The following is a 19,223-nucleotide window of genomic DNA, read 5'->3' as shown; positions in this document are numbered from 1 at the left end:
TATTCTCCTTATGTTCCTTTTTGTGTTCCACTAAAAATGCTGATTATGCTGAGATTGTGGCCCTTTCCATGTAACTAGCACAGGTCCATTTTTAAAATACCTTTTTCTTGTTTTGGAAAGTAGGCTCAATGTATATCATATTTTACATAAAAGTTCGTCATATTGTGTAAGGCAAAGGTGTGCGTGCATGCTTGCCTGTGTGTGTAGATACATAAAAATGATGTGTCAACTGTAGAGTGTGGATAGGTGATAGTGAACTGTGTAATGTCTGTTTTATTTTGACTAAATAACTTAGATGTGGCCATGCAAAGTGTGCACACAAATAGGCTTTGAATAATAATAATCTCAAACAAATGATGACTGTTACACTGTTTACTACATGTGACTTTATTGTATCAGAGTTTTTCTGGGTTGTTTGTGTGTGTGCACATGGGGGCGGGGGGTTTCCAACTTTGCAAATAAATATTTTTGTTATTTCTACAAATTAGGTTCCTAGTCCTGCAGCTTGTTCTGCATGGGAGGACCTTCGCACCTTAGAGAGTGGCTCTCCATGTAGGGCTCTACCCACATGGAGCAAATTGCAGGACTGGGGCCTATATCAATATGACTTTCTCAGTTTTTATTCCCCAGTGATATAAATAAATATACACATATGAAAATTCATTATTTTATTTAAAAGGTATTTGAATAAATTATGTGCAGATTGTTTCTGTTAGTTTATGAAGGCTTGTTAACTCTACACATTGCCAAATAAAGAGTAGCTAACAAAATAATTATTGTACTTGGATTTGAGTGTGCTTGGGTTCAGTTTTTAGCACACGGTTGGTTTTCCTTTATTGGCTACTCTATGGCTTCTTCAGTCCCATGCAGCTGCTGTCACGTTTGGTTATGTTATGTGGCCCTTCCAAAACCCAGAGCCTAGGTAGGAGGGATCTTCAAACCCCGATCCCACAGTTACATAAGCCGCATGTTTTCCTCCTCTTTAAATTCTTCTCATGGAGGACTGTTCCTTATTCGTAGGGCTTAATACCAGCCCTTCCATGCATCTTGCATGACAGTACCATTACCCAACCAAGATCAGGAGCCAAGGCTTTCTTTTCATAAGCTTCCCACCTAAATTGGGCAGGAGGAACCACCAGGGTGTAATAAAGTTACCTCTCCCTGGTGTTGACACATTATTTGAGCAACAGTAGTAGCTCCTGCTGGTTCAGGGAATAGAAGGTTTTAGTTTTTGACCTTTTTTGCATTGCTGTAGATACAGTTTCCACCCACTTTCAGATCAGTTGCTAATTTAATTTGAGAAGATGGACATTATTTTTTCTAATCAAACTCCTATTACATTTTACTCTGATCATAGAAAGAACTGCAGATTTTGGTTAGTTCATTGCTTTCTGTCTCATTTCTAAAAGTGTAATTAAATATTCTGTACCATTTCTCTTTTACTGGATATCCCAAAAAATGGATAATTTTATAGCAGATGTATTGTAGGCCAAATTTTCATAAATGTGTTTGGTTTGCAATCTAATCAAGGGAACAAAGAGAATTGTTCTGGAAATCTCATTAAAAATTTAGTATGAATAGAAGTACAGCAAATTAATCTATTTTCCCTGGTTTTTAATAGGAACAAGAATTTGTGCAGAAGCAGCAACAAGAATTGGATGCATCTCTAAAGAAAATCATCCAGCAGCAAAAAACAGAGCTAGCCAATATTGAGCGAGACTGCCTGAATAACAAGCAGCAGCTTATGAGAGGTATCCATCATCAAATTTCTCCTTTAAAACTAGATTTTCTTCTGTTTTATATGCAACATTTTGTCTTAAAGAGACCTGCTAGAGAAATAGTAAAGTCTGACTTAAATCTATAAAATCAAGGACATCCAGAGTTAAAATTGAAACTGTAGTTAAAAACATATCTTTAATATGAAACAGTACTATATTTAAAATGACTTTGTTCTGCTAGCAGAAAAATAACGTGTTAAAATAATTCTTTTTTGAGATGTACCTTGCCTTTTCTGACTTCGCCATACCTATTTATTTGCACATTTTTGGTCACATAATTTTGAATTTTGCTTATAACTTTATAAAGAAAATAATTTACTCAAGACATTTCCAGGTAACGCTTTTCTTGGATTATTCCTTCATTAAAATTGTAACTATTGAGCATTTTATTAGATATGGTTGGTGTGGTATATATCTGAATGAATGGCTTCTTACAAATATGTTTTTATCATTTCTTTTAAATTAAAATATCCCTGTAATTTTAAATATATATGTGTAGATTAGATTAGAAAATACTATGTAGTACTTTCTGAAACAAACTTCCTCCTCTAGCTCGTGAAGCTGCAATCTGGGAGTTAGAAGAACGACATTTACAGGAAAAACACCAGCTTCTCAAACAGCAACTCAAAGATCAGTATTTCATGCAGAGACACCAGCTTCTTAAGAGGCATGAAAAAGTTAGTGCTGAGTTTGTCACTTTCCTCTATATTACAACCTTCAGTGGTTTATTAAAATGTCTTGTGATCTACACAACTAGTTTACTTGTCTACAACAACTTGGTTCATTCAACTTATGTAGCTTCTTTCTTGCTATATAAATGTCTCCTCTCTTTATTTTGTTGCTTCAGTGAGTACATTGAGGCACTTTGTCAAAGTTGTTTGACATGTTTGGTAGTTAACACATTATTTATATTTCAAGCACTCAAAGTAAGCCAGGTTCCTCGCAATTAGGAGAGAAACATTCCTTATCCAGAAAGATTACAATCTAAATTTAAGACCAGATGTAACATGTGAGAGCAGTAAACAATTAGGGAGCATAAAAGGGAGCACTGGGGTTAAAAATATAGAAACTTATCTTCCAAAAATACATGTTTACATCTTTTCTTATGTGATCTGTCCCATCCATTTGCATAATCATTTGTAGTATTGGGCCTATAAAGTAATGGGATCAAGATACTTTTTATGTCAAATTTAGCCCAAAAGTTAGATTTCATAAAACAAGCTTTTAAAAATAAAAAACCAATAGAAATATTACCATTAGTGGATTCTTGTTAGTATTGGTATTTTATTCAATTTTTTTTCAATTCAATTATTTATTTTATTTATTTTATTGGTGCTTTAAACAAAAAGCTCTCTGCAGTGTTTAGAGTCCAACGACTCCAGCATTGTGTTAATGCAAGAGAACCTGAAAGTGATATTGACCATATTCTGAGCTACATTGCACTAGTGTAAGTCCAGAGTAATTACACTAAAGTTAGAGTTTTAATAACCTATGGTATTTTTAACATAGGTAAAGAGGTCTTATTTAAGAATATTTAATATCAGTGTCCCTATAAGGCCCCAAGTTCAGGAAAATACTATAAGTAGGGCCCTACCAAATTCACAGCCATGAAAAACACATCACAGACTGTGAAATTTGGTCTTTTGTGTACTTTTACCCTATCCTTCAGAGCTGGACAGCAGCAGCTGCTGGCCAGGGGCCCAGCTCTGAAGGCAGTGCCGCCACCACCAGCAGCGTAGAAGTAAGGGTGGCAATATTGCTGCCACCATACCATGCCACCCTTACCTCTGCGCTGCTCCTGATGGCGCAGCCTTCAGAGCTGGGCGCCAGGCCAGCAGCCACAGCTCTCCCACCACTCAGCTCTGAAGGCTATGCGGAAGTAAGGGTGGTATACCGTGACACCCCACCCCCTCATAATAGCTTTACAACCCCCTTTTTTGGTTGGGACCCCCAGTTTGAGAAATGCTGTGTCTTAAGGACTTTACATGTTTATATTTTGCTGTTTTAAAAATACATATTCGTGGTTGTTAAAGCACCATGAAATTTAAGGTTTAAGTATCTGAAACCATGAAATTCAAGATTTTTCAAATGCTATGATGGTGAAATTTACAAAAGTGGACCATGAATTTGGTAGGGCCCTAAATATAAGTATGTGTTTCAGTCTCCATATTCAACTTGAGTATATGCTTGACTTAAGTGGATTGGCACCTGATCCAAAGCTTTTTGGAATCAATGGAAAGACACCCTTGGCTTCACTGGGCTTTGAATCAGGCCCCTGCACTAATGGGATGGATGTAAGCACATGTTTAAGTGCTTTGCTAAATTGGGGCCTAAATGTTTAAACATATTATGTTAGTCATATAGCAATATTACAAACAATCTTTTTATTCAAAACCTTTTTAGGAAACAGAACAGATGCAACGATATAATCAACGGCTTATTGAGGAGTTAAAGAACAGGCAAACTCAGGAAAGAGCAAGACTGCCCAAAATCCAGCGAAGTGAAGCAAAGACTCGAATGGCTATGTTTAAGAAAAGTTTAAGAATTAACTCATCAGGCACTCCAGAACAGGATCGTGAGAAGATTAAACAGGTGACTGAAAAACATCTATAGTTTAAAATCTCTGAAAGTGCTTGAGTGAAGTTTTGAAGTATAGTTATATGTATTCAGTTGTATTTTAAAAGGGATCAGTTTGAAGGCTTAGAGATATTGCTCTGTACTGCTGCATGAGTGTCCCAAATCAGTCTTTTATGTATGTCAGAAGTGATCAAGGGCTTGAAATTCTGTGAAAAGTACATTTGGCCTCAGGATGTTATGAACTTCATAATGCTTAGTATTTACTTTCACGGACAACTTTTGGAATATAATTTTATTGAGTTTCAAAGAGAATACCATTTAGTCCTCTGTGCAGGTTTGAAGGCCACAACTAAATTTGGAATATATATCTAAAATCATCCCACTGTAAAATGGAGACTGGATTGTTTATCATGGAACTCTACCTACTGGGTCAATCTGGAGCAGCCATTTCTTCTTGCATTTAAGAGAAGTGTTTGCAGTTGCCCTTAATCCTTCTCCAGATTTGTTTGTACAAATCAGTTTGTTGTGTGCCCCAATAGTTTTTGATGTTTCCAAATTGTGTGCATATTATAAGGTTAGCTGGAATGCCTGCTGCAGATTGGATTACTTCTCCAGTTGAGTATAACCAAAGACATTTAAATTGTTCTGATTTTTGACAGCCTGTTTTTGATGATCATCTATATATCTTCTAATTCTTGAATAGGATTGATGTTTGTTGTTTTTACGGAGACCCCCAATTTAGTAGGCACTCTTCAGTACTAGTAAAATAATATAGTTCTTGCCCTGAAGATCATACCAGATAACTTTAGGCCCCAATCATCCAAAGACTTAACACATTCTTAACTTTACATACAGTAAGTGATCCCATGGAAGTCAATGTGACTACTGAGTATGTAAAGTTAAGTACGTGCATAAGTTTTTGAAGGATCGGGGCCTTAGATTTGATGCAGTGAGTGAAAGTATATTAGATGAGAGGCAAGGATTACTCATTTATGGCTTATGCATATATTGAATGTTTAATTATTTTTTTAAAATATAGAGCCAGATTAAACTGGTGCAAATCCATTTGCTCCATTAAAGTCAACAGAGCTTTGTTGATTTGCACTAGATGTGTTGGGGCCCATAATAACTATAATTGACATATTTTAAGGGCCTCATGGAAGAAGTGAGTTTTAGGGAGGGATTTGAACAAAGATTGTGAAGTGACATGACGGAGAAGAGATGGGAGGGAAGAGCCTGCCTTGGATAAGAGTATATTGGAAAATTCAAGTGGTGAGAATTAGGAAATTGCAATGATGACTTTAATCTTGTAATGTTGTTCTGTCCAGTTATACTGTAAATCCGTTATGTTCTTTACAGCCCTGGAAAAGTCATTTGTAATATATACCTGCATTAGGTACAGTATAAATCACCTACTCTTTGTTTTTAATTTTAGTTTGCTACTCAAGAAGAAAAGAGGCAGAAAAATGAGAGGTTGGCTCAGCATCAAAAACATGAAAATCAAATGCGGGACCTTCAGTTGCAGTGTGAAGCAAACATCAGAGAACTGCACCAATTACAGGTTAAACATATAGGGCATAAAATAAGCAGTGTATGAAGAGAGTCAAGTTAATCAATACAAACTGAGACAATTCTGAATTTATTGATTAGGAAAATGTTTTAATGGTGTTTTTCTTACATAATTACCCATCCATATAGAAATTAATGAGATCCCTTTCTAAGGGATACAGCATATTGTACTCTTGATTCATATCTATAACTCAGTTAAGGATAAATCGATACACACACAGAGAGAGAGAGAGAGAGAATATGAACCGTAAGGGAACATTAACTTGTAGAGTGCTTACCAACCTTTGTTTTAACTGCTACTTTCCTTTGGCAACATTTCTTTTTAATGTGTTGTTTTTTTTTTAATCCATATTCAAAACAGAAAAGTAGCTCCATCTTCTGTTGTTTGAATTTTCAGTTGCTCTGAATGGTGTCAGTACCTCACCATAAGACCAGGTCTATAGTACCACATGTAATGAAGTCTGTCTTGCAAAGGGCAGGTTGCTGACTACATCTGCAGTTCTGGAACATAACTAAGTTTTCAGTAATACAGGCCTCAGTTTTTGGTCCTTTCATGACCTGTAAGTTGTAAAACTTGCTGCTACACACCATGAGCCAGATCCTGTTCCCCATTAAGTTTGTTTTCTTCTGCTCCAGTGACATAAGGCAGATTTAAAGCAGGAGTTAAGTGACCAGCCGATTATTCCCCTTGTAGTGGGGAAATCCCCCAGTGGCATAGAGCCAAGGAAGCTGGTGCTACATCACTCTCTTTCACAGCACCCTGTGGAAGTGGGCATGGCCACAGCACTGATGTGCTTCAGTGAGCCCTCACTGTAGGAACAGACCATTGGGGGCCATTTCAGCTGGGTGTAAGTTAGAGCTGCCCTAAGGTTGCTCTGCGCTGTAGCAGGGGATAATTTGGCCCCCAGCTGGCTTCAGGATCAAGATGATGACTTAAGGGTGGTGCACCATCAGCCATCTGTGTTCCCCATTCTTCCCCATTCAGGTCTTAGACTGAGCTCAGCTAGGATTGAACCCGTAGATAGCCTTTGGCAAGTGTTTATAACTAAAGTCTTGCTTCAGCAAGGTACTTAAGCACATGCCTACCTTTTAAGCAGTTCCGTTCCCTTTTGCTTTGATGGGACTATTCATCTATTTAAAGTTAGGCATGTGCATAAATATCTTGCTGAAGGTGGACCCATTCTCTCCTGTGGTTTGTTGCTGTTTACCTCTGTATAGTGGTGATCCTGAGGCTCCCTCCGTAAAGACATATCCCCTTTGATTTGTCAGTCAGCCTCAACTATTGGAATCAAGGGATGAAATGGTTGCAAGCATAACTTTCTAATGTAATAAGCTCTTAAACTGAATCCTACAAAACTGCCTTGACTAGACAGAGCATGCACTGTGTGACACTGAATAGATTAGCCAATAACACACATACAGTGTTGAGTGACGTTATCTTCTACACCAATGAAACACTTTTCACAATATTTCTGATTATGCCATATTTTATAACACAAAACCACTGGTTCTGTTGGAAACATCAGCTCTTGATAAGAGTGCATTATGTTATAATTCACATCACATTATACAATGTAAGCTGATTTAAAATAATTAGGACAACATATGTTACTGTACAAATGGTTTATTGTCTAATCTGAATTAGTTTTATTTAAGGATTATCTATCTTATTTTCAGAATGAAAAATGCCATCTACTGGTTGAACATGAGACTCAGAAACTAAAAGAGTTAGATGAAGAGCATAGCCTAGAACTGAAGGAATGGAGAGAGAAACTAAGACCAAGAAAAAAGGTAACCCAGGACAGTTTATAAGCAAAAGATGGGTCCAGAAGATAAATGATGCCTCAGACTCTGAAACTGGATGGTTACAAATTGGACAGTACAAAAAAAATTCATCCCAGCAAAACAGTGAAACTAATGTACAAAAAATTCAGTAGAGCATCACCTTATCTAGAAGCCACAATAGATACAAGGGAGGCAGACAGGAGAGGCTTGCAAGTTATCCACCTTTTAACATCTCCTAGAGTGTGTGCACACATGTATGTGCGTAAAAAATAAATGGGACCCTTAAACATAGCTATAGCTATGGACAAACTGTCCTACAGATACAGACCAACCTAAGTAGTAGACTATAAAGCCTCTGTATGCTCAATTTTATATTAGTGCATGATTTTTTGTGGTCTGTTGTATGAAGGTTGGGCAAATAACATGTTGGTATCGTGGATTTCTTTGTACTTCACAATATACACCTGTGTTAATCTGTTGTTTTTAGACACTGGAAGAGGAATTTGCTAGAAAACTTCAAGAACAGGAAGTTTTCTTTAAAATGACTGGAGAGTCTGAATGCCTTAACCCTTCAACACAGAGCCGGATTTCCAAATTCTATCCAATCCCTAGCCTGCACTCCACTGGATCGTAACTCTAGGAACTTCTGTAGATTTTCCTATTTGGAATGCTCATATCTTCAGCTTCTGCCGTGGTAGAACCTACAAACTACATCAAAGGACCTCTGTGCTTTTAAGTTTCGGTGGAGACAATCAACAGTGTCATTGTCAAGTTTTTTCCTTTTTGTTTCTGACTGGGAGAAAACTAAATAGAAGAACAGACATTGGTCTGTAATGGTAATATGATGTCGTCGTTCAGATGTTTCAAGAAGAATTCTTTTTTTATAAATCAGTCTCAGAAAATGTTATCTACTATTTTGACATTAAGAAAATAAGCTTAAAATATTAGATATAATCACCACAAAAAAGAAACTGTTACACAAATCATCATGTAAACAATATAATATTGCTTCTTTTTTTGACTGTCTGATTTCTCCACCACAGAATTTCACAATTGAAACTGTGCTGTAAAGAGGTTAAAAGTTTTGTGTCATTGAGCAAGTCATTCATAACTAGGGCAGAAACTATTTCTTCAAACCACACTGTTGAATTTGAAGAAAAAAAGTCTTATGCTCAACATATTTAGTTACAGCATATGCCTTTAAAAGGTTTTAAAAAAGCCTCTGGCATCATAACTAAAGCAACCAAACCTCCATTACATGTTTTGTCCATTAAAATCCAGGATGAAATGGGGTGCTAGTTTCATTAATCCAGTGCCTGAAACACTCAAATATATTGTTCTTTGCAATAGGGTAGTCTCTTATTGTTCTTAAAAAACCCTTCTTCGCATTGATGTTGCTGTAAAAAAAAAAAAAAAAAAAATTTAAAAAAAAAAATCCTGCTGCTACTGCCGTTTTGGTCACAAGTCCTCACCCTAAAATATTTTGCACTAAAATATGTAAAGGTGAAAACCTGCTAACTTCAAAATGCACAAGTTGTTGTTTTCCTTACACATGAGCGGTGTTTACTTCTACAGACTGAAATAAAAACTGTAGAATGTATTTTCAGAACCTAATGTGCACTTTGCACATTGTTTCTCTAACATACTTGGACTGGGTAGGTGGATCCTTCTCTTCTTACCAAAGTCTGTTCATTTGAAACTCCATCAGAGAAGTGGAAGTGACTGGTCATATTTATAAACTAGTTGCCGAAATCTGATCTGAAAAGAAGTGTTTTGAAATTTTTGTTTTAGTCAGTTTATTTCGTGGAAGGATTTAAGTTGAATATGTAGACAAACTACTTTAAAAATATGCGTGTGTTTGGGTTGTTGTTTTTTTTGCCACGTAGTAATTAACGTGTTAAGATTTTTATTTTTCAGTTTCAGAGGTGTACTGTAGATTATTTACTTGACTGATTTGCAGTGGGAAGAAAAATCTGAAATGTTTATCATGTAGCTGGTGGGAATGTAACTGTATTAAAGAAAAGTGCACTCGTTGATGGTTTAGAATTTGAGTCATATCAAGACAGTATTATAAACTGTACATTGGTATGCCAAAGTTAAATTTGTAAAATAATGTTTGCTTTCTGTCATTTGAGGCGTGATCTTTTAGTCTCTTTGTAAAAGTTCCTTTATTTTTGTTTGCTAGCTTGCATCAAACATCTGACTGGTGAACATATAATGTTCATTTCACGGGAACAGTGTTGACGCATGTGAAGGAACTGGTTATAAATTAATGTAGAATTTTAAATGGGCTTGGTTGAAATCTTGGATGCTGAACTTTTAGCTTGTTAATGCAGACAGTTTAAATTGACAGCACAGTAAATACAGTTGAGAAATGCATGTTTTGATTTAAATTTTGTAACATTTTTGATAAGTATAACTTACTCTGAAAATTACTTTATAGCTAGCCTTAATTTCTGGCATTTCATTATATAAATATGTATTGTGTACTGGTTGTAAATTCACATACCATATCATACTAGAATGTAATATGTTGCTATATGCAAAATTCTTTAATATGTTTATTCCAAAATTCTAGGGTGAAAAATGTCTTTGAAGGCCTTTACTTTTTAAGCTACACCTTTATAAAATGACTAGTACTAAATATATTAAATAGTGTTTATATCACTGTAGTCAACAGGACATCTGTGTGAAAAACTGTTTTTTGCAAAATACATTGTTAGTGATCTATTTTTTGTGAAGGGGTCAGGCAAATTTTCCCCCTCTAAACTGTGTTCAGCTCATTCAAAATGTTTAATAACTTCGCAGGCAGAGTATGTATTTTCTCCTCTCACTCTAATATTTTGGAGGTTTAAATGATCATTTGCTAATATATTTTATGACACACTATATATATTGTTCTGCATCTGTAAGACTTTTTATTTGACTTCCACCACCTTCGTCACCAACCTCTGTAACCTTATCCCTTCAGAAAGGTCACAAATGAATTCATTAAAAGGATACAGGAAGGGAATGTAGCAGCTGAAGCCTCATTCAGTGTTCGGTCAGAGTTGGATTTAGAGTATTTCCAGTCATACTGCATTCTTTAAATAGCTGCAGTAGTTTGAAATGTCTTGATAAATGATATCTGATTTAAAATTACCATTTGGTAATAAAATCTAGGGTAAAATCATTGTTTATGTACTTAGGCTTATAAAATTGCTTTTTTGAAGATTATGGAACATGAAGAGATGTACAAGATTGTTTTGATGCCTTTGCTCATGACACATTTAAATTCAGAATGAAGCCTGATCTCACTTATTTTCCAGATGAAACAATTGCTTTTCTCACTGAATTTGGTCTGATAAAATCTCATTTCCCCCTAAACAGCGTGGTCACAATCTGCACTTGCTCACCTTTATTTTCCACCGCATGATCAATACCAGCAGGGCAAAGCACAAAATGGGGTACAAATTTATGACCTGCAACTGAACATTTCAGTTGGCCTCTTCTATTTACAACAGATCCTCACTTACTTAAGAAGTACACTTAGTCCCACCAGTGTCTCCTTCCCCAGCAGAGATTGAGGCTTCTGAATTAGTGTCAGATGTTGCTTCTTCTCATGAGGGCTGCTAAATTTCAGACTTTTTTGTACTCTCTTCAGTATTGCTGTGGGAAATGAATGTGGTGTTGACACTCTGCTAAAGTGCAAGTACAGGAAAACTTCCACTCTGAATCCATCTTAAAACTCCAATCCAAAGACTGGAAATTTCCCTTGAGAATCAGCTGAAATTCCAGTGCCACAGATCATCTGCACATCACAGGACTGCACTTCTTGTGCACCTCAGCTCTGTATAGCTCCAGGCCTGACTCTTGTTGCCTTTGGCAGAGTCAGACCATTAGGTCTGTCTTCCTGGACCCTGAAAGCAGGCTTCAATACCACCTTACTTGGCTCCCTTGAGACTTGACCCTGTAAACATGCATGAGTTCAACTCATACTTGCAGCATAAAGTTACTAATGTGTTCAAATGTTTGCAGAGTCAGAGCCTTTGTTAGTTGAATGTTGCAGGTGGGACACCTGAGATCGTTGGATAATCTGGATTCTGCTGTACTTATTGTAGAAGGTTCTTCACCCAAAGCCTGGGTCTCCTACCCAGAACCGTAGCGGCCTCCTTAAAGTAAAATGTTCTTCAGATCACAGAGGACATAGAAATGGTGATATTTGAGCCCCACTGCAGTCCATGTCAGTTTTGCCATTGACTTCAGTGGAGCCAGAATTTCACCCCCTGACTTTCTTCTTTTCCCCTCAGAGTGTAATTTCATATACACAAGCAATTTTAAAAAATATTTTGTTCTCTAAGCTTCCTGCTGTCCCTCTCAGTCACCCTGAAAGCACACCCATCGTAAAATGGATATGCCTGAGGAAATGTATCTTTGCCAAGGAGAGATGCTTTTCTTGCGCAGTGGCCTTGCCAGGAAATTTCATTCTATTGTATTAAAACATCACATAACTGAGGTTATTACAAAAAGATTGAGCACAACTGCTTTGTCATGTGGGGCCAGGGATGTCCTAATTTTGTTTTAAAGATTTTCTTGTAGAAAACTCAGAATAAGCAGAAATTAAATTCAGGTGAGGCTGTATTACTTTGATATCAACAGTCTGGAAATGGGTGACGGTTGGGGCCACTCAAAGTGATTTTTTACAGCAGTCTTTGAAAGCTGATTATCATTTCAAAGTATGCATCAGGCCTTTATGCTTGAGGAGGAATTGTCTGTTTAGTCAAGTGTTTCACCAAAAAACTAAAAATCCCTTTTCCTATGGTTCAAGGAAGCATGAAGTATCTTTTCCTCACGTATGTACTGTTCTTGTATCAGTTTTCTTCAGCCAAGTGTTTTTAAAATAATGCCACCCCCAAATTATACAGGAAGAGTTTGATATCTTGTCTCCCAAATCTCAATATCCCTGGCAAATAAGAAATGTCTCTAGAGGCTCAAAGGATTCCATCCCAGTACTATAGAGATTTGTCGGAAAATCCTACTCTTTTACTTAACATTTATCCCTTAACAAGGAAAGTGCCTGAAACTACTTCCACCAGGAACTTATGTTTATGATGGCAAGTCATACTGATGGTTTCAGCTAGTTCTCCCTCAGAAGTTGTGGGGAAAAAAGCCAAGATTTTGACAGCTTCAACACAGAAAGGCCCACATTTCCAAACTTTGATATCTAAAGCAAAGGCTTTTAAATCTGTATCTAGATACCTGACTGGATGGCCTGATTTCCAGATGTGCTGAGTAACCCCAGTTCCCAGTGATTTTGGGGGTGCTCATTACCTCTGAGAACCAGATAATTTTTTGGGGTGCCTAATTTTAGGAACCCAAGTTTGAAAATTTTGAACTGTACTTCAGGCTTTTCTTGATGGTACATCACGCATAATGGTCATGGATATTTTTAGCCATATGCAATGCCTGCCATCACTTCCTCCCATTTATTCAGAACCAACATGTTCAGATAATGACAGACAACACTGGATGCATGTTCTATGTCAACAGGCAGGGAGGGGCTTGATCTCATTCGCTTTGCACAGAAGCCATGAAGCTCTGCAATTGGTGCCTCACAAATAACATCCGGATATCAGCCGCCTATCTTCCCGGGGCCCTGAATACCACCACGGACAAACTAAGCAGACGTTTTCCCTGGGATCAGGAATGGGAGATAAACTGGTGCACCCTGGGGCATGCCAATGAGTCCTCCCCCTGTGGAGGGTATTGTTGACGCATTCTGGGGCAATTCATAAGACATTGTGTCCCAGCTTCCTGAAACCCACTTAAGCGGAGCTTCAGAGGAGACTGACTGAGCACACCCTTGTACTCAGTTTACTGCAACACACATTCTAGTGCTCAGTACTTGGCCACAAACACAGTCCCGTTCAGTCCTCTTGCCTGTGCATCCTATATGTGGTTCATTTTAAAAAGGGGCGTGGAGGGGTGCCTTGGGAAGTCCCAAACCAAGGTGTGGGCTAGAGGTGGTAAGTAAAAAGGTACTCACCTCTATCCCTGGTTGTGAGAAACTCTCTGAGGATTCCCGATCACACCCTGCTCGCTGCGCCAAAACTGTTAGGAAAAAGAATCTTTTTCCCAAGAATCAGGCAAGCACAGACAACGCTGAAGGGGGTTTATTTACCATACAGGGAAGACTGACAAGCAGCTGCAAAAATATGGTGCCATAGTGGCCAGTTATATACATTCTCTTATCAATTCATTTGCATTTATCTGTACATACAGAGACAGACGTTACAAGTCAAGAGAGAACCCTAAACAAAGATATAACTAAGAACAGTACATACGTATAGAGGGCATCCTATTGAATCAAGCATCTATGGCTACCTTGCGGGGGAAAGAGGTGGGGTGGGGGGTAGGGATGAGTGCTTACAGATATCTGGTGGGCTGTGAAGGGAGGGTTAGCATTGTTCTACGAGCTGAGTTACTGGGTGGGCATTGACCATATAAGCTTATCAATTGTTCACAGTTGTCCATGTCCTTGCTACTGAATGCTTATTGAAACATTCCTGCTTGTTCTGCGGTTTTTGTCTTAGCTGTTAGCTACATTTTAACTCTTTCCTGACACACATTTCTCCTAGACATGTCCGTGGAAGCCCCAATCACCCTGCCGCTCTTCCTGGACCTTCTGACACAAGATCACAGTCATCTTCAACATCCAAACCTTGTGTTGCTTCACCTCATGGTGTGGAAGCTCCATGGTGGAACCCGATGGAGCTTTCCTGTTCAGATCGGGTTAGACAGGTCCTTCTTGGCAGCAGAAATCCCTGTACCAGAGCCACATACCTTGCGAAGTGGAAGAGATTTTCAATCTGGTCAGCACAGCACCATTCGTCCCCGACACTAGCCTCAGTGCCACTTATTCTGGACTACCTCCTCCATCTGAAGCAGCAGGGGTTTTCATTGTCATCAATAAGGATGCACTTAGCTGCCATCTCGGCCTTTCACCCGGGTGAGGAGGGCCTCTCTGTGTTTGCTAACCCCATGGTCAGCCGATTCTTAAAAGGGCTCAACAGCCTATACCCTAATGCCCGTCAGTCTGGGACCTCAACCTGGTCCTTTCTAGACTCATGGGACCACCTTTTGAGTCCTTGGCGATGTGCTCCCTGCTATACCTCTTACAAGTTGGCGGTCCTGGTGGCGATAATCTCAGCCAGGAGGGTGTCTGAACTCAAGGCCCTAACCTCAGAGCCCCCTTACACCATGTTCTATAAGGACAAGGTGCAGCTCAGGCCTCCTCCTGCTTTCCTCCCGAAGGTTGTATTACAGTTTCGCATTAACCAGGACATCTTTCTCTTGGTGTTCTACCCTAAGTCGCATTCTAGGGGCCGGGAGCAGAGACTTCACTCACTAGAGGTCCGCAGGGTGCTAGCTTTCTACATCGAGAGAATGAAGCCATTCAGAAAATCGGTCCAGCTATTCGTGGCAGTGGCAGACAGAATGAAAGGCCTACCCATGTTGTCACAACGCGTTTCGTCATGGATCACATCCTGCATCCGCGAATGCTACAAGCTGGCAGGGGTTCCAATCACTGCACACTCCACCAGGATGCAGACTTCAACAACAGCGTTCCTGGCACAGATCCCTACTCAGGAAATCTGCAGAGCAGCGATGTGGTTCTCCAACCACACTTTTACCGCACCCTCTGCAGTTACACAGCAGGCCAGAGACGATGTGGCCTTCAGACGAGCCATGCTCCAATCAGGGGACGACTCCAACCCCGCCTCCTGAACTTCGGCTTGTGAGTCACCTGATTTGAAACTGACATGAACAAGCACTCGAAGAAGAAAAAATGGTTACTCACCTTCTTGTAACTGTTGTTCTTCAAGATGTGTTGTTCATGTCCATTCCATTACCCTCCCACCTACCCCTCTGCTGGAGTAGCTGGCAAGAAGGAACTGAGGGAGTGGCGGGCTAGCAGGGCTCTATATTGGGTGCCATGATGGTGCAACTCCAGGGGGCACCCAGGCCGACCCTACAGATGCTGCTAGGGGAAAAATCTTCCTGCTAGAGAGGGTGTCGTAGTGTAGGCCCAAATTCCTGAAGAAAAACAGCAGTTATAACATGCTCAAGGTGACCCTGAAATTCACCCTACACTGGACAGTCTCTAAAAATTCATTTACGGGCAGACCGACATCTGGCACATTGAGCAATTCCCATCTGACGTACCCTGAGCTCTGCCCTCAGTCAGCCAGAGACTCTGATGGGAGAAGGGGAATGGCAGTAAGAAACTTCCAAAACTTGATAAGTCCAGACACATTTCCTCTTTGCCCTATTTTTAAACATCAGAATTTTGCAACAGCTTTGAGAACAAGGCCAGAGAGTCCATAGACATGCTCTGGATGCCTCTCCCCACTTATTCCTCAAAGTCTTATGAAAGACAACCAGAGAAATAGGGCCCAGTAGAATCCTATTTGTCTGTTTCTGGACACAAAGGGTTTCATTTTCAGACCTTACAGCTCTGCCAGAGTTAGTGAGGGTAGTGATAACTGCTAATATATGGCACGGATCCATACAAAAAGAAAGATGGAAACATATTCTCCCTGCCTTGTCAAGTGAGAAATGGACTACAAGCTCAGAACCAGAGTCATGATAGTTTTTTAGGAAATAGGCACCCAGCAAACACTTTGCAAAGAAAGGTTAAATCAAGTAACCATCCAGCGGTAAGGCCCAAACTATGTTCTGTAACCTCATTCCTAGAATTTCTACAGTGAGGTCTTCATTTTTCTACAGTTGTGTTAATGGTCTAGGTTTCAGCCACTGACAAGTAAGAGAACAAAGTGGGTGATACTGACTGGATCACCCTAACTCTTCTGCACAGTAACTAGGTTAAAATCCAACAGTCAAGAGGCTAGGCTGAGCCAAATTCTCTACAGGTGTAACTCTATTGCAGTCAATATATTCATTCCTGCAGAGGATTTGGCCAATTATGCTCAGACTTTAAGCTCAAGAGAGTTAATGCCAGTGTGCTCACCAAAGCACAATTCTTCCATTTTCGCCAACACTTAATTCTTCTCTTCTTCTGGCATCCCTGCTCCCTGCCTGTGGAGAACATTTTTGGTGATCTATTGTCAATTTCTAGAACAATTGCATATTTATGCATAATACCATTTCTTGGATCCAACGAGATGAAGTGGAAAGCCTTCTTTGAGTAATCACAATAAGGACCCACTGAAAAGGCTCTCACCTACAGGCACCTACATAATGCTACCTAAGAACCCACTGTGTTTGAAGCAGAAGGATATAGCATAGCACACATAACTTGCCTATGCTATCATAGTCACAGCGCTCTCATCTATATTTGTCAAGTCCTAATTAAAGCTTCTCTCTTAGCTGATTATCAAACCAACTGGCTATTTTGGTGGAGTTGTGGGTTTTTTGGTTTCTGCAGATGTAGGTTTTGTAAACCATATCCACCAATGAGAGTTCATAATCTACCCAGGGCAGTGATGGAAACACTGTCATCATACTTAATTAAAATTAAACTGCTCAAAAAGTGGAGAATATCAAATTGTATGAAACATTAGAGGGGTGGCCTGGCTGTCCTGAGATCTTTTGTGTGTCTGATTTCTAACACTGGGACCCAGCCCCTTGTCATTTTGCAGATCGCCCAAGACAAGTGAAGGGCCTCTTTCTGCTGCTTTCTTTTCCTGGGGACATAGGCAAAGTATTGTCCTGGGCCCCTATGGAAGAATAGCATGCGTATGTGCAAAAAGCCTTGATTATTGGTCAGTCTACCTGACAGATGAGCAGAATTTTGGAGGATGACATCAGTTTGGACTGATAGAAAATATTTCCAGAGAAAATATTATTAAAAAAAATCTGGACTTCCATCTATTTTTAATACTACCAGAAAGTGGAGACTGAGGTTGAAAAATCAGGAACTTGAATTGATACAAACATTTATTTCACTATGTCTGCCAAGAAAGTTAAGCAAACTGTGCTTGTCTATGATAAATAAAAGGCACAAAGGGCACCGCATATATCAAGGAGCCCATGAAACATAACATTGTCTCATCACAATTTTTGTTGAATGTTTTATGTAACTGCAAAGCAAGTTATTTTTGCCTTATGTGAAGGATGTGGGGATGTGGTGGTTTTCATCACAGGTTTTTTTTTAAAGTAATTTGATTCCATGGCTACCTGTAGAATATTGCAATAATTCTTCTGTAGATACAATCAAACACAGTGTTGACCGACACATACTTCTGCATGAGCAAAAACAAAGATTGTATCAAGTGCTAGTGCTGTCTGAATGAGTTAGATGCATGGAAAGTTTTCAAAACAATTAGGTGACATTTTATAAGTTACCCTGCCTGCAGATTGGTCACAGTTCCATGACAGAGGGGGCTAGCTCCATTATCTGTTTGGATTTTATACAGCAACATCAGTGCCCACAGCACAAATTTTGCGCAGCTCCCTTTGTGATATTATGCAAATTATTTCATGAGCTAGTTTGCATATTTACAAATAATTTGTATAGAAACAAACTTTAGCTTTAAACAGTAGTGTGGATTTATTGATGGTAAAAGACAGCCCCACCACGGTGCTGGTAAACGAAGGCCCCTGTTGAGCTCCACTACAGAAGCAGAGCAAGATGCCCACACCCTGCCCTGTCAGCATGCTTTAGCCTGGGAATTAATCCACAGCAACAGGCCCTCCAGCTTCAGGCAATCGCCATGGCCCATGTGGTTCTTGGGCTTGCTGGTGAGTCTGACGATACTAACCAGTAGGCTTTGCACTTTGTTTTGTGAAAGCTGGAGCAGAGAGACCCACCAAACTCATGTCATAGAGGGCCCACCAAACTTCCATTACATGCAAACTCCTACTGAGCTGGGCTCGATTAATAACCAATGATCTACAGATGAGAAGCTCTGCAGACAATGTCCTGAGGCATCCAAAAAGTGTCAAGGGCGGTTCCTACACCTACACACACGTGCGCGCACACAATTATTGCAAACCACCTCATTAAAAATCATAAGACAAATCCCTCAAAATCATGTGAATTGCTTAAAAATCATGAGACTTAAAATAATTAGGGTTTTGGGGACTGATCCTGATGTCTAAACGCCACAGAAGTTGAACACATACCTCCCCCAAGGGCCTGACTGACTGCACGTCTCGCCGCAAAATTCAACCTGAAAAGAAACACAAACAGGAGCACCCACCCCACTCTTCCTCCCTACTTGGACACCCCACTTCCCCTCGTGCAGCCCCTGGGCTGTCTCAAGCTTCCTGAGGGAGTTTCCCCAAGTTTTGATCCCATTCCATGGCCAAAGTGCAGCCCCCTCAGCAACAGCCCCCCACTCCAGCATGGCCCAGCATTCCCCTCTAGCCCCTTATCCCACCAGCAGGCCCACATCCCCCCCCCCCCCTCCAGTAAACCCCACATTCCTTCCCATAGGCCTGAGGCAACTCACTCAGTCCCCAAGCAACCCCCACATCCCCCCCTGCAGGACTGAGGCAACCCCCTCATCC

The 19,223-nt window shown here is 39.7% G+C and overlaps 1 protein-coding gene across 2 annotated transcripts in view; it reads left to right on the top strand.

The window, feature by feature from the left end:
- Positions 1-10,672, top strand: part of SLK (STE20 like kinase) — a 66,423-nt gene extending 55,751 nt beyond the window's left edge. Inside the window, exons 13-18 of one of the 2 annotated variants that reach the window (XM_074959406.1) lie at positions 1,622-1,751; positions 2,331-2,455; positions 4,182-4,370; positions 5,791-5,916; positions 7,602-7,715; positions 8,197-10,672. In XM_074959406.1, the coding sequence (XP_074815507.1) occupies positions 1,622-1,751; positions 2,331-2,455; positions 4,182-4,370; positions 5,791-5,916; positions 7,602-7,715; positions 8,197-8,343 (831 nt within the window). In that variant the 3' untranslated portion in view covers positions 8,344-10,672. The remainder of the gene's footprint in view (positions 1-1,621; positions 1,752-2,330; positions 2,456-4,181; positions 4,371-5,790; positions 5,917-7,601; positions 7,716-8,196) is intronic. The other variant, XM_074959405.1, reaches the window with a different exon arrangement.
- Positions 10,673-19,223: the final 8,551 nt, after the last annotated feature.

This window comes from Natator depressus, chromosome 7 (assembly GCF_965152275.1).
Source record: "Natator depressus isolate rNatDep1 chromosome 7, rNatDep2.hap1, whole genome shotgun sequence".
Taxonomy (NCBI): domain Eukaryota; kingdom Metazoa; phylum Chordata; order Testudines; family Cheloniidae; genus Natator; species Natator depressus.
Note: the sequence above shows the minus strand (reverse complement) of the source record. Positions and strands in the feature narration are given on the sequence as shown.